The sequence below is a fragment of the Salmo salar genome, chromosome ssa09 (genome assembly GCF_905237065.1).
Source record: "Salmo salar chromosome ssa09, Ssal_v3.1, whole genome shotgun sequence".
Classification (NCBI taxonomy): domain Eukaryota; kingdom Metazoa; phylum Chordata; class Actinopteri; order Salmoniformes; family Salmonidae; genus Salmo; species Salmo salar.
Genome location: NC_059450.1, coordinates 3,178,641 through 3,194,669, shown reverse-complemented (window position 1 = coordinate 3,194,669; position 16,029 = coordinate 3,178,641). Strand labels below are relative to the sequence as shown.

The 16,029-nt window shown below is 42.1% G+C and overlaps 2 protein-coding genes across 4 annotated transcripts in view; one reads left to right on the top strand and one right to left on the bottom strand.

Annotated features, from left to right (window-relative positions):
- The first annotated feature begins 11,154 nt into the window (after positions 1–11,154).
- On the top strand, positions 11,155–14,450 carry mrpl33 (mitochondrial ribosomal protein L33). The gene is made up of 4 exons (XM_014210011.2): positions 11,155–11,273; positions 11,661–11,679; positions 11,990–12,096; positions 12,673–14,450. Exons 1-4 carry the CDS (start codon positions 11,252–11,254, stop codon positions 12,720–12,722), a joined length of 198 nt encoding a protein of 65 aa, XP_014065486.1. The 5' UTR covers positions 11,155–11,251; the 3' UTR covers positions 12,723–14,450.
- The window catches only part of rbks (ribokinase), an 85,857-nt gene continuing 84,270 nt past the window's right edge, over positions 14,443–16,029 (bottom strand). The window contains exon 8 of one of the 3 annotated variants that reach the window (XM_014209961.2): positions 14,443–14,707. In XM_014209961.2, coding sequence (XP_014065436.2) covers positions 14,562–14,707 — 146 coding nt within the window. In that variant the 3' untranslated portion in view covers positions 14,443–14,561. The remainder of the gene's footprint in view (positions 14,708–16,029) is intronic. The other 2 variants (NM_001140851.1, XM_014209960.2) reach the window with 2 other exon arrangements.

Sequence of the window (16,029 nt, the reverse complement as noted above, 5' to 3'; positions counted from 1 at the left end):
GTTTCCTTGTACAGTTCGTTAAGTGCCAGCTTGTTGTTGTTGCTATGTCAGCCAACCTCAAGGCTACGGCTGAGGACACGAACGTGTACAAGAAGTCCCGCTATGACCTCCGCAGAACCATCAAACAGGCAAAAGGACAGTATAGTGGTATCCTTTTACACCGCCTCTGTCACTCGACGCATGTGGCAGGGGCTACAGTCCATTACAGATTACAAAGGTAGACCAAGCCATGATCTATCCAATGATCCCTCTGTACCAGATGAACTCAATGCATTTCATGCACATTTCGACAAAAGCAACACCGAGCCGTTCAAGAGGGCCCCCGTCGTCCCAGAGGACTGGTAATCTCGCCTCCAAGGCCGACGTGAGTAAGGTTTTTAATCTGGTGAAGGGCGAGGGGCTGGACGGTGTTCCAGAGCGTGTTCTCAGAGCATGCACAGACCAGTTGACAGGCATCTTCATGGTCATTTTCAACCTCTCGCTGTCCCAGTCTGTAATCCCCACATGTCTCAAACTGACCACCATCATTCCAATTCCAAAGAACTCTAAGGCTACCTGCCACAATGACTACCACCCTGTAGCACTAACATCTGTAATCATGAAGTGCTTTGAAAGAATGGTCATAGCACACATCACCTGCATCATCCCAGACACCCTAGACCCACTCCAATTTGCATACCACCCCAACAGATCTACAGATGATGCAATCTCAATTGCACCCCACACTGCCCTCTCCCACTTGGACAAGAGGAATACCTTTGTGAGAATGCTGTTCATTGACTACAGCTCAGCTTTCAACACCTTAGTGCCCTCCAAGCTCGTCACCAAGCTTGGACCCTGGGACTGAACACCTCCCTCTGCAACTGGATCCTGGACTTTGTGACGGGCTGACCTCAGGTGGATAGAGTGGGCAACAATACCTCTGCCATGCTGACCCTGGACACGGGGGCCCCCCAGGGGTGTGTGCTTGGCCCCCTCCTGTACGCCCAGTATAACCACGACTCCAACTCCATCATCAAGTTTGCTGACGACACAACAATGATAGGCCTGATCACCAACGGCGATGAGACAGCCTACAAGGACAGAGAACTGGCAGTTTGGGGGGGCGGGGGGGGGGGGCATCGATGTGGCCCCCATCCACATCGATGGGGGCCACAGTGGAGACGGTAAATTGCTTCAAGATCCTTGGTGCATGGTCCTCTCACACAAGAACAGTCATGAAAAGGCAACGCCTCTTCTCCCTCAGGAGGCTGAAATGATTTGGAATAGTCCCTCAGATCCTCAGGAACTTTTACAGCTGCACCATTGAGAGCATCCTGTCTGGTTGTATCACCATCTGGTATGGCAACTACACCGCGAGCTCCCAGCTATCCAGGACAATACATGCCAGGCGGTGATTGAGAAAGGCCCAAAACATTTCCAAAAACTCCAGCCACCTGAGACATGGACTGTTCTTCATGCTCCCATCTGGCAGGCGGTACCGGTGCATCACGGCTTCTATCCCCTGGCCATAAGACTGTTAAATGGCTTACAACTACTGCTCTCCCACTCTAACAGACTATCCCCACTGACTCTAGGCCCATCCACATGTCTCTTCCCGCTCAGACACAACCTACGCTGCTGCTAAAATTATTATTGACTAAACGTGTTACTCCATTACACTGCTGTCCATTGATTATTGATTGCCATTACCATTAGTATTTATCTATTTGTCCTGCTACTGGTCACTATTACTCCTGTTTACATGTATATATTACCATTATTATATTAGCATAAGTATTTACATATTTCTCATGCCAGTCACTTTTTATGTATAACGTACTGGCACTGACCTGTATATACTTGCATTCTCATGTTTCTAACTCACATTGTAGTTCTTGTGTGGTTTATATACGTTTTATTCTATTTTCTACATTATTATTATTATTATTATTATTATTAACCGCGTTGTTGGGAAAGAGCTCTCAACAAAATGAGGGTAGACAATGAGGGTAGACGAGGGTAGACAATTTCCTTTCAGAATCAATAGATGGCAGCAAAGTATTGCACCAGTCGGCATTAAAGGCCAAGAGCAGTCAGAAACGTGATTTCAACGTGTTTTATATATATTTCCACACTATGAGGTTGGAATAATACTGTGAAACGATGAAAATTATGATAATGTACTTTTAGTGTAAGAGCTGTTTGATTGGAAGGAAGTTTGGCTTTCAATGGTGACATCACCATGCAGTAAATTCGTTAATAGATCAATAAGAAGAAGCGTTCCAAACCTCTCTGCCAATAACAGCTCATTTTCAAAATTCTTGCTTGAGAAATTGCTCTTGTTATGATGCTATTTTTGTTTCTTTTCAACTTTTTTCATGAAAAACTATCACAGTAAGGTACTTAATTCTTATCCACAAATGATTTGATATTGAGATAAAAACGGCTGCATTGGACCTTTAAAACAAGTTCACCATGTTGGCATGTAAGTGCAATGATAAGACTGCATAAATGTTTTGAGATAGGAGACAATTAATGAAATGTTATCATTAACATAACTTTGAATACTGTGTTTCTCAGTATTGTTATTGGCCATATGTCAATGTGTTCAAGCTTTGATTAAGAATTCTAAAAACAATTTTAAAAAATGCCCTCCGCATTTGTGATGGCAATGCATGTTTTCACTCTTCCTAACAACTTCTTATACGATTTTGAAAGATGTCTCCACAATGTAATTCAAGTCCTAGAACAAGTCCAATAAATGGGTACATGGCATGCATAGGACATAAGGTCCCACTGAAACCATTTTATATTATGAGAAAGAGAAAAACATTCAAAAGAACCTTTTACATCTTTACTTTTCTCTCCACGAGAGAGAGACAGAGAGAGACAGAAGGGAGAAAGACAGATGGGATACACAGTAGAGATATAAAGATTTAAAAAAGCAAGAGGGAAGAGGGAAAGAGCAGAGAGGATACGAGAGAGGAGGATACGATACAGTGTACAGTGTGAGAGGAGTGGTGCAGCCCTCACTGGGCGGAAGGAAGCCTCAGCTCATGCAGACGAACCCCACTGACTGGCTGACTAATGCCTGCCGAGATCAATGGAGGCAGGGGGCTCAGGGTGCTACTTCCTGCATAACATTGCCATTGGCATAATAGCCGGGTTGCTAGGCGACCAGTCGCATGGAAACAGAAGGTGTCACTCGTTACATCAGCGCTGAATTTAGCAAATAGCAAAATAGCTCTCGTACTGTCAGGGGAGGGTCCGAGGTACTAAAGATAGTCTCTGAAGCGCGGTGCAGAGGGATGGAGGGGGAGAGAGGATGGAGGGATGCTGGAGGCTGAGTTTAATATAAAGGTTTGCCCAGTTGCTTTGGAGACCCTGTTAGTCCATTTAGGTTTATGTAAGATGACTGTACGGCTAGCACGGCTACGAAAGACCAGCAAGTGCTTGAAAGATTTGGTTATTCAGCAGAAATATTTTAAAGCCCTACTACTCTTGTTTCCTTTGTTCATTATCTCACTCCCATCCATCTTCCCCTTTTTCTCTCAACCCTAAATTCCCCCTTAATCATGAATCACCCCCCTCTTTCTTCCTTCTCTCTTTCCCTCTTCCCTGCTGAGTTTTTATCTCTATCTCTACTGTACTTCATCTCGCTCTCCTTCATCTCTCTTTCTCTCCCTCCCTCTCTTCTGTTTCTCTCTTCCCCCTCTCCCTCTCCCTCTCCCTCCCCTCCCCTCCCCCTCCACCCTCCCCGCTCTCTCTCCCCTTATCCCTCCCTGGCTTGTAGGCTGTAGGCAGCAGCGGAGTGCGGCAGCCCACTCAGCCCTCTCAGGGAGCAGAAGGCCGTCCACTCCCACTCGGTCTCTGCGTCATGGAACAGAGAGCCCTCAGAGATGACACCGAACAGATGGAGGAAGAAGAACACACCGTCTCTCCATTGATTTAACCACAGATATGTCCTAAATGGCACCCAATTCCCTATTTAGTGCACTACCTTTGACCAGAGCTCTACTGGGCCCCCTACTGGGCCCCCATATAGTGCACTAGTTTTGACCAGAGCCTTTTGTGCCCTGGTCAAAAGTATTTCACTATATGGCTCATTCTACAGAAGTGGTGCAAATTGGGGGTTGGAAAACAAATCAAATTTGTAGAGTACAGTACAGTACAGTACAGTAGAGCACAATACAGTAGAGCACAGTACAGTAGAGTACAGTACAGTAGAGCATAGTAGAGTACAGTACAGTAGAGCACGGTACAGTAGAGTACAGTATAGTAGAGTACAGTACAGTAGAGCACAGTACAGTAGAGTACAGTACAGTACAGTATAGCACAGTAATGTAAAGTATTGTACAGCACAGTAGAGCACAGTACAGTAGAGTACAGTACAGGACAGTAAAGTATTGTACAGCACAGTAGAGCACGGTACAGTAGAGTACAGTATAGTAGAGTACAGTACAGTAGAGCACAGTACAGTAGAGTACAGTACAGTAGAGCACAATACAGTACAGTACAGTAGAGTACAGTACAGTAGAGCACAGTACAGTAGAGTACAGTACAGTACAGTAGCGCACAGTATAGTAGAGTACAGTACAGTAGAGTACAGTACTGTAGAGCACAGTACAGTAGAGTACAGTACATTACAGTAGAGCACAGTAGAGTACAGTCCAGTAGAGCACAGTACAGTAGAATACAGTATAGCACAGTACAGTAGAGTACAGAACAGTAGAGCACAGCATAGTAGAGTACAGTACGGTAGAGTACAGTACAGTAGAGCACTGTACAGTAGAGCACAGTATAGTACAGTACAGTAAAGCACAGTACAGTAAAGTATTGTACAGTAGAGTACAGTATAGCACAGTACAGTACAGTACAGTAGAGCACAGTACAGTAGAGTACAGTATAGCACAGTACAATAGAGCACTGTACAGTAGAGTACAGTACAGTACAATAGAGCACTGTACAGTAGAGTACAGTGGAGCACATTATCGAGGTCTATGTTTTGGCCAAATAGATGTCAATGTTTGGGTTCTTGGAGCCCCCTCTTGGAGCTGGCTATGCATATTAATACTACACTTTTTCCGGAAGTGTGCACTTGTCCACTACCCACATGGTGGTCCTCTGTAGCTCAGCTGGTAAAGCATTGCGCATGCAACTTTCAAATGGAGATATCCTCAATGGCGCTGCTCATGCTGTCACAGATGCCTTAATGGCACAGATACAAAGATGAAGCCTTTATACACTGCTCAAAAAATAAAGGGAACACTAAAATAACACATCCTAGATCTGAATGAATGAAATAATCTTATTAAATACTTTTTTCTTTACATAGTTGAATGTGCTGACAACAAAATCACACAAAAATAATCAATGGAAATCCAATTTATCAACCCATGGAGGTCTGGATTCGGAGTCACACTCAAAATTAAAGTGGAAAACCACACTACAGGCTGATCGAACTTTGATGTAATGTCCTTAAATAAGTCAAAATGAGGCTCAGTAGTGTGTGTGGCCTCCACGTGCCTGTATGACCTCCCTACAACGCCTGGGCATGCTCCTGATGAGGTGGCGGATGGTCTCCTGAGGGATCTCCTCCCAGACCTGGACTAAAGCATCCGCCAACTCCTGGACAGTCTGTGGTGCAACGTGGCGTTGGTGGATGGCGCGAGACATGATGTCCCAGATGTGCTTAATTGGATTCAGGTCTGGGGAACGGGCGAGCCAGTCCATAGCATCGATGCCTTCCTCTTGCAGGAACTGCTGACACACTCCAGCCACATGAGGTCTAGCATTGTCTTGCATTAGGAGGAACCCAAGGCCAACCGCACCAGCATATGGTCTCACAAGGGGTCTGAGGATCTCATCTCGGTACCTAATGGCAGTCAGGCTACCTCTGGCGAGCACATGGAGGGCTGTGCGACCCCCAAAGAAATGCCACCCCACACCATGACTGACCCACCGCCAAACCGGTCATGCTGGAGGATGTTGCAGGCAGCAGAACGTTCTCCACAGCGTCTCCAGACTCTGTCACGTCTGTCACATGTGCTCAGTGTGAACCTGCTTTCATCTGTGAAGAGCACAGGGCACCAGTGGCGAATTTGCCAATCTTGCTGTTCTCTGGCAAATGCCAAACGTCCTGCACGGTGTTGTGCTGTAAGCACAACCCCGACCTGTGGACGTCGGGCCCTCATACCACCCTCATGGAGTCTGTTTCTGACCGTTTGAGCAGACACATGCACATTTGTGGCCTGCTGGAGGTCATTTTGCAGGGCTCTGGCAGTGCTCCTCCTGCTCCTCCTTGCACAAGGCGGAGGTAGCGGTCCTGCTGCTGGGTTGTTGCCCTCCTACGGCCTCCTCCACGTCTTCTGATGTACTGGCCTGTCTCCTGGTAGCGCCTCCATGCTCTGGACACTACGCTGACAGACACAGCAAACCTTCTTGCCACAGCTCGCATTGATGTGCCATCCTGGATGAGTTGCACTACCTGAGCCACTTGTGTGGGATGTAGACTCCGTCTCATGCTACCACTAGAGTGAAAGCACTGCCAGCATTCAAAAGTGACCAAAACATCAGCCAGGAAGCATAGGAACTGAGAAGTGGTCTGTCGTCACCACCTGCAGAACCACTCCTTTATTGGGGGTGTCTTGCTAATTGCCTATAATTTCCACCTTTTGTCTATTCCATTTGCACAACAGCATGTGAAATTTATTGTCAATCAGTGTTCCTTCCTAAGTGGACAGTTTGATTTCACAGAAGTGTGATTGACTTGGAGTTACATTGTGTTGTTTAAGTGTTCCCTTTATTTTTTTGAGCACTATATATCTCTATGGTGTGAATTGTTTTCGGGTTGGACAATTTTGACTCATTTTGGACTTTAAAGAATCCCCATAGCTAACATATTTACTGATTTAGCAGACGCTTTTATCCAGAGCATCTTCCCCATCCGTGCCTCGGAAACAAAGTCCATGTTGGACACATTTTGGGGTGGCAGGTAGCCTAGTGGTTAGAGCGTTGGGCCAGTAACCCAAATAGTTTCTGGATTGAATCCCCAAGCTGACAAGGTAAAAATCTGTTGTTCTGCCCCTGAACAAGGCAGTTAGGCCATCATTGTAAATAAGAATTTGTTCTGAGCTGACTTGCCTAGTTAAATAAAGGTTAAAAAAAAATACAGGAGCGATTAGGGTTAAGTGCCTGGCACATGGACACATTTTTTTCTCACCTAGTCGGCTTGGGGATTCGAACCAGTGACCTTTCAGTTACAGACCCAACGCTCTTACCAGCCACCCCATAGCCATACGGCTGGCTATCTTTTATTTGGACAGATGTATTGTACACCCCAGCAAACATATCTTCTAGTCCCAAAACCTTACTTTACATATTTGTTGATATATTACATGTTCAGTTGTGACACTTCTTAAAAATACATGAAGATTTACTCACTGACTCACACATTTTCTGTAAAATGCTGGCAGACAGACTATTCACCATGTTGCCATGCTGGAGAGGGGTGCAATCTCATCACCTGGTGATATTTGTAGGGTTGTGGTTGAAGGCACATTCATTCTACAGTCTTTTAATGTTACATTTTGTTATTGCCTTGGATTGAATTAGAACAAGTTTGGAAACCTAACTGATTTTGTAAATAGTTTTTTTTTGGGGGGGGGGGGGGGACTGCAATTTTCAACACTTCTGTAGAATCCCCCATATCTGAAATAGGGTACCATTTGGGATGCATCCATAACCACTTATTAGGACCACTATATACATGCAAGGCCATACCCCTTATCTCAAAGAGAAAGACAGAGTTTGATTTTAATCATCTGTGCGGTGGTTAACTGGAACATCAATTGATGATTGAATGTTTTGAGGGTAACATCTGAACTTGAATCCGATTGGAGATGGAGAAATCCATGCATGTGCTTATATATGTTATACATGGAGCAGATGCACTTGCTTAAGTTATTCAACAACTTATGCTTTCTTTCAAAATGTAATTCTTCCACTTCTCCCCTTGTGGCAGGACAATGCTTATTTACTGAACAAAAATATAAACGCAACATGCAACAAATTTCAAAGATTTTACTGAGTTACAGTTCATATGAGGAAATCAGTCAATTGACATCAATTCATTAGGCCCTAATGTATGGGTTTCACATGACTGGGAATACATATATGCATCTGTTGGTCACAGACACCTTAACAGAAATGGGCCTCACAATGGGCCTCAGGATCTTGTCACGGTATTTCTGTGCATACAAATTGCCATTGATAAAATGCAATTCTGTTCGTTGTCCGCAGCTTATGCCTGCCCATACCATAACCCTACCGCCACCAGGGGGCACTCTGTTCACAACGTTGACATCAGCAAACCAGGAGGCCGGTTGGACCTACTGCCAAATTCTCTAAAATGATGTTGGAGGCGGCTTACAGTAGAGAAATTAACATTAAATTATCTGGCAACAGCTCTGATGGACATTCCTGCAGTCAGCATGCCAATTGCAAGCTCCCTCAAAACTTTAGACATCTGTGGCATTGTGTTGTGTGACAAAACCGTACATTTTAGAGTGGCCTTTTATTGTCCCCAGCACAAGGTGCACCTGTGTAATGATCATGCTTTTTAATCAGCTTCTTGATATGCCACACCTGTCAGGTGATTGGATTATCTTGCCAAAGGAGAAATGCTCAATAACAGGGATGTAAACACATTTGTGCACAACATTTGAGAGAAATAAGCTTTCTGTGCTTATGGACAATTTCTGGGATCTTTTATTTCAGCCCATGAAACATGGGACCAACACTTTACATGTTGCATTTATATGTTTGTTCATTGTATATAACATATAACTAACTGTAAATGTACAGTATATGACCTTGCATGACTATGACTAAAGCCTAATACTGTACATAAATGTTTGGTGCTGCAATAACTGGTATAATAACTAGGTTACATATTCAAATGCTTGTGTGATAAGACTATAAGTAGAACACTTGTATTCAGGAACAAACGTTCTGAATCACCCACCATCACCCTGTCCATTCAACTGGATGGACCAACAACAACTGCAATTTGTGATAATTGTCTGGAATGTTCTTTGCTCGTCCACCGGCGCTATTTTCAAATGTTAATAAAACCAGTTAGGTATCTTCTCCTGTAAAACAAGACCGAGAGGGCTCCTAAAATAAGCCTCTCAGCTCAAATCCACTAACCTGTTGCGTACAGAGGATTCGATTATAAGATTCAGCATCTCAGGGCTCGCTCAATTGGTGTAACCATGGCGACCGGATGTACAGCCGTGTGTGACATCACGGCCCATTCAATTAATGACCGACTAAGCAGAGAGACACGGCTTGGGTCGTAATGTATATTGTGCGGCAACCTGTTGTTCCTATGCTGTCATCTAACCCCTCCTGCTGTTACAACGCCTATTTCTAACCATTGCGTAAAGCACACAATAGTAGAAATGCCCGTCATTGCTGCACTTTGGAGCTCTCTCTCTAAAATGACCTTTCAAAATGACAGGCTCTTTGTTCAGAAGTGACAAACGCTTAAACCTCCTCACACTCACTATATCATCACATTCTATTGGTTTGCAAGAGGCCTTTCTAATCTCATCTGAGGCCTATCGGTGACACTAAAAAAGGACAAGTACATTCAGCATTTGACTGGTCTAAGTAAGGAAGGACTCAATGAGATTCTGTAGGGTGTAGCTACGCTCCAGGAGCTCACCTTTTCGTAGCATTCCCTATTCTTTATGTACAGTAAGGGAGAGGGGGAAAGTGCTGATGCAAGCTGGGGAGTGACAGCCACACAGTGTGTGGTGTCTGTGACTGTCTGTGTGCGTTTGTGTCGTCTCACTTCCTCGGATACGGTTGTTAGGTCAGCCAAGCTGATGTGAAATAGCTGATAAAGAGATAGCTGAGATGGTTTGGGGGCAGACGTCTCAGTGTTCTATTTAATTATGTGGTTTGTGGATTGTGTGTGTGTGTGTGTGTGTGTGTGTGTGTGTGTGTGTGTGTGTGTGTGTGTGTGTGTGTGTGTTGGCGCACATGTGTGCATTTATGTGTGTGTGAGTTAATAAATCAAATTAATTAATATATCGACCGACACCCCTGCCTCATGGTGTAATAGTAAAGCTTAGGTATGTCTTGTAAAAATCCAAGTATCCTGGTTTAGACCATTCTGGAGCTGATGTAGTTGGCATACAAGTTGTCTCATTTCTACACCACAATATGTCCCATATCAGCAGATTTCTTTGTATTAGCTAATTTTGGCACCATTTACCATTTGACTGCAGCAAGCTGACCTGCTTCTTCTGTCTATAAGTCTGCCATCATTACCAGTCAGTCAGTCACTGGGCCACCATGGCAGTAGTCTGATCTCTCCAGCCAAGGATGGGAAAGTGATGCTTATTTAACCTCCTTAGAGGCTGCAGGAGTGCTGGAGTGTGTTGATTGTTGAGTGGGTGGAGGTGCTGGTGCTGCTGCTGGTGGTGATGCTGAGGCTGGTAGTCTGAATTATCCCTCTGGTGACGCAGGTTTCTCCTCCACACACTTCCTGACAGCTGCTCCCTGCCTGCCTGCCCGTCTGCCTGCTTACGACAATAGGTTATGTCCAACAATGTTACGTCCCTGTTAATTTCCTGAATGGCTAGGGTTAGAGAATGTGTTTTCAGCTTGCCGGTGTGGTATCGTTCTTGCCCTCTTGAACCTGTGTCTTTCTGGTTGTTAGGTTCAATCCTTTCATTTGTTTTTGTGTTTTGAGGTTTTCCTTGTTGATTTCCTTATCTTTCCCCATCTGTTATGTTATCTGTTATGGTGTCTGTTGAATTGATGTGCATGCACTACGTTGACACTGGAAAGCTATTATTTTATTTTTTTACTACTTGACTATCTATATGAGAAAAGTGTACCTAAAACACATGATCAAAATACAATGTTACAAAAGATGTACTCATTCTTTGAGTATGATATGTACATATTGAGCCATTCTTGGTTCAATTAGATGCAATACAATAACAATATGTGGCTCTTAATCTCATAAGAATACAACTAGTAGACCTGGTTTTTGTCTTCCATTTAGCAATACATATATATTTTTCTAATAGAAGATACTCCAATTATTTAATAGGTGCAGAAAAAACAAATAGCTCAGTGGAATGAAAGGGTTAATGACCGGAATGACAAGAACATTAACCCGGAAGTTGTGCTTTGGTATTTCAATGTGACTTACCCTAAACTAGCTAGCTGTTGTAATACTCTATTAAATATGTTCCTCACTGCTGTAAATCGTGAGTATGATTGAATACGTTGCTGTATATTGTAGTTTTTCACTAAGTTGTATGGCGAAATATAGAATTGGCTGGCTCTATGCATGTCTTTGGTTGGCCGATTTTAGCTAGCTGTGATTCACTGGATGGTAGCATTGAAGTCGGCATGTAATTTGTTAACTAACGTTAGCTAGATTAAGTACTTAGCTACATTCGGAAACAATGTTTTATAGATGGAGATGTCGTGTTGACTATCGTTAGCTTGCACAAGCAGAAGCTAAGCTAGCTAGCCATGGCAAGTGTTCTAGTATTTAACTAGCTAGTTAAACCTAAAGCTAGCTAGCTACCTAAGTGAGTTATGATCTTGCCAATCTGATTTCATTATCTGATCTTTTCCATACACACAAGTGGCCAAGGCCAAGTCAAAGTAAGTAATTGATTTCCTTCTCCACCTCATAATTTGTGTATGGACATCCAACTCTATTACCATATCTAATCCATGGACCATTTATTATACCTCAGCTAAGCTACTTCCTAGTAAAAGCTTCATACAGTACAAATTGGAGTTTAGATTTTATGTCTTTCTCTAAACTGTTTGCTGTAATATTATCCTCAATCTGCTCTTTGATAAAAGTGACCCAAGGAATAGCAATGAGCATGTAGTATATCTTTTTCATCATTATTGTGGCCTATAACAAGTGTTATCAATCACAAAGTAACCATTGCCTTTGTTACAGGACTGTCCTAGTGCAAATGGTGAGTGCTGCTGGGACAGGTTACTGCTTCAACACCAAGAGGAACCGACTACGCGATAAACTGGTGCTGCGAAAAAATGACCCTTTGGGTAAACTACAAACCCTCTCTGATTACCATTGTATGGAAGCAAACTATTACACTCTCTCTCAGGGAGTTATCACTGATGCCAAGTGGACACTGGCCTCTCACAAGGGCTGTGTCTGTAAACGTTACTTGCAGCCAAGTCCTTGCTTTCGCCGTCCTTGTTTCTCTCAAAGCTCATTGGTCCTCACTCAGACCTCCTCCAATGAGCGGAGAGGAATTAGCCTAAGGAAACATGAACAGGGGAAGCAAGTGTTTTTTTTACAGAACATTTCAGATACAGCCAGTGTGGCTTTAACGTAGACAAGCCATATGACATCATCGTACACAAAGAACCAATAGTGGCATTTTGCTGTCCTACTGTCTATAATGAGTGATTTAATATTCAGCTTATATCAGGTAACATTTGTGTTTTGAGATAATGCAAATCATATACTATGTAGGCCTAGTCATTTGCCCCTGCTTCAAAATGATACCGTCACAATTCTTTTAACGGGTTTGCAATGCTTACCTGATAAACCTACACTTTGCACATAGCTTTTCATTGTGCACCCACTTCAGAATTTTATTTCTGTCTTTGCAGTAAACAAACACGTCCTCTTTCACGAAAAGAAGAAGATCAGGTCGATTTAACCATGAACGGCAAAGAACAAGACTTTTGAATCTGCAACATCTAATCAGATGATTTCACTGACATTGTCTAAAATGTGTCAACCGTCATTCGCGAGAAGAGCTAAGGAGTTCCTATTGGACTATTCATGGACCACATCAACTCATTGTAAACATTTGGGATGAACCAAGCGGTGTCAAAACCTCAAGCAGTTCTGTTTCCATTTACATCAATAACCAGGTTTCCATCCAACATTTTTTATGTGAGTAAAGTACATGTCGGATAGAAATTTCACGACAGGCTTGATGGAACCAGCAAATTTGTCAGTAAAATTTCCAAAGGTCGACAACAAAATACATGTCGTAGTGGGCGAACCACACAACATATCATGACTCCAGGTTTACTTCGATGTTATTATATCAATATTTGATGGGGTTTCCAACGGCATTTCTCGCATAATTCATTTTACCGACACAAAAAGATACCTTTTTAAATTATGTGAGAAATGGCGGTGGAAACCCCTTTATGCGCAAATATTGATATAATAGCCATCATATCGAAGTAAACCTGGAGTCATGATATGTTGTGTGGTTCTCCCACTACGACTTGGGAAAGCATGCAGTTGGCTACAGATTTAAATAAGTTATGATGAACTTCACTGGGTGGTGAAAGTGCACAGTGATGAGCTTAATGCTCCTTTCCTATAGATATTGAGGGTCTTATTCTGGTAACATGATGATCGGCTGCCGTTTGAGTAATAATCTCGATCTTATCCATAACAATAAGATCATGTACTGTAGGTAGCCTACCCGCACTGTATCTGTGAGCTGTTGGCTAGAGCGCACATGCAAAGACCAGAGTGGGCACGTTTGCTATATAACGCAGCATTTGTGACAAAACCCTCAGTAGACTTGAAAATGTGATGGAAGCCCATTTCACTTGTATTTTTTATTTGGTACATGGGAATTTAACTGCAAAATATATTTTTATGTGCACCACATCGTCACGCACAGCCTTTTATCCGCAACAAGTCAATTTGATGGAAACATCTCTGGTGGGAAAATGTGCATATATTGTTCGTATGTAGATTTTAGAATATTCCCATGAATATCTTGCCAATTGGATGGAAACCTAGCTATTGAGACAATTATTCCTCAATAAGTAAGAAGTAGCTTGTTTCATGTTTTTGTCCACTTGTATGTTATTTCTCTCCTGTAGGCACATTCTATTGATAATCTTTGTTCTGCAAGAGTATCATATCTGCCATCCAAGAAATAATGCAAACATGAAAGAAGGACAACTGTTCACTTATGTTTCACGCTGAATGATCATAAGCTTTTACAACATTATGGTAATTCAGTACAGAATACTTTTTTTTGTCTAGACAAACTTACAACCCATCAATGGTACAAACTAGTCTGGGTTTGGTGTTAACTTTTTCACTAGTTTTTCTGACATGTAAATTATTTGTATCCTCATTGTAGGTCAGAATAAAAATGAAATGATTCAAGTTGTATTTTCCCTCTTAAATGTGTTTGATATTTCTGTCCCATTTGTTGATATTGTCAAAGCTTATGAAAAACAATGTTTGAGTGAAATTGTTTCAATAATGAGTTTGTGGAACACATTTAGTATGAAGCAAAATGTATTTAAATCTCATTATTGGACACATTGGAATATAAAAAAAATGTATATGACAATACTGGTATGGCAGATTAATAAAGGACAATGGCCATCGTTCCATTAAGTTATTTACATAGTCGTTTAATTACTTGGCACAGTGTTTTAGATTGTTCAGGCTCACAGTGTCCATTTAGCGTGCAAGTTGCCATCTTTAGAAAAGGCCTGTGGGTAGGTCCTTTTTAGAGGGATAAGACGCCTGCGTCCCAATTGTCTGTACACTCACTCCTGCCACCTGATTGGCTCTCCTGGCCATCTCTTCCAGGGACATTGTGGGGAAGTGAGCCATGTAGAAGGCCAGGGCACCAATGAAACTGTCTCCGGCTCCCTGCGTAGAGACAAACAGTCGTTACTACTCCAATACCATACTCACATAGCAAAACAAATGCACTGAATGTGTCAACAATTCAATTGAAATGTAGGCTAATAAGAGTTTTTTTAAAGGCCAAAGTACTTTCTGTGAACAATGACCTTTCTGCGAGAACAGACTAGAGATGAGAAGAGGAACAGACTAGAGATGTTATTTAACTATCTGACCAACTGTTGGCAACATTAGGGGGTGCTATGACACTTGTCAATTGTAGCTTTTTGAACAAGGCTCCCCACTGTCAGTTGAAATGCCTCCGCCATTAGTCTGAAATGGCCTAATACTCACCCTTTATGACAAACAAATGTCTTATCACTTCCAATTGTCAGTGTGAGATTCCCCGTTTTGTTATAAACAACTGAAGATAAGACGACAAGACCGATGTATTCACTTGCATATTGCATAAATGAAGAATATTTTGCTTACATTTTCAAATAGCTATCGTATATAAAAACAAATGTGGGGGTATTATTCATATAATATGCCAGAATAATGTAATACATTTGACTTTTTTTCTCACCAACATATTTAGCCAAATAGATTTGTCTATTGACAGGGTCACCTTGGCAGAATTATACCATATACCACAATGTTATATGTTCTTAGAGTACAGTCAATATAAAAAAGTATAGAAATAAAAAGGATATTTTTGACATATTAATGACTTTTCCAGAATTAATAAAAGTAAAGCATTATCAACATTTAAATACAAGTCATATTTCTGAGCACATGATTTCTTTCAAATGATACCTACCTAAACTTGATCTGTGCAAACTAAATATAATTATCAGAGGCTTGAGTGCAAATGCCATAACTAAAATACAAATGCAAAATATGTCAAAAATTGAAAGGACATGTATTTTACTAGGACATTTGTGTTCCTTTTTGACACATTACCCATTTACAGTATCAAACAAGATACTTTTACAGTAAAAAGCATTTTTTCTAATTTGAGCATATTTTGTTGATGTGTATTTTATCACTTTGTCTCGTGTATCCTATACAACCTGAGGTTATAGGCACGTTTAAAGACAACAACCTCAGAGTAGTAATTGGTGAAGAGGAGGACCAATTCAAAGTCTAGACTCCAAAGAGCAAAATCCTAATTTGCGATCAAATTTTGCACACATCTATTATTGACATCAATGAATTGTTCTTATAAGTTCCAAGTTCAGCGCACAGATCCCAAGTTAGGATTAGGTGTGAATAAGTCCTTTGGGCATCTCCCCTATTCCAGTTTTCTGCCATCCTGGCAGTTTTATAGGCTAACACTCCTCTGGGAT

Excerpts from the sequence above, each read along its gene's own strand:
- mrpl33 (XM_014210011.2), top strand. The coding sequence starts at position 11,252 with ATGTTCCTCACTGCTGTAAATC. Across the intron at positions 12,097-12,672 it reads GCGAAAAAATGACCCTTTGG|TAAACAAACACGTCCTCTTT; the intron begins GTAAACTACAAA and ends CTGTCTTTGCAG.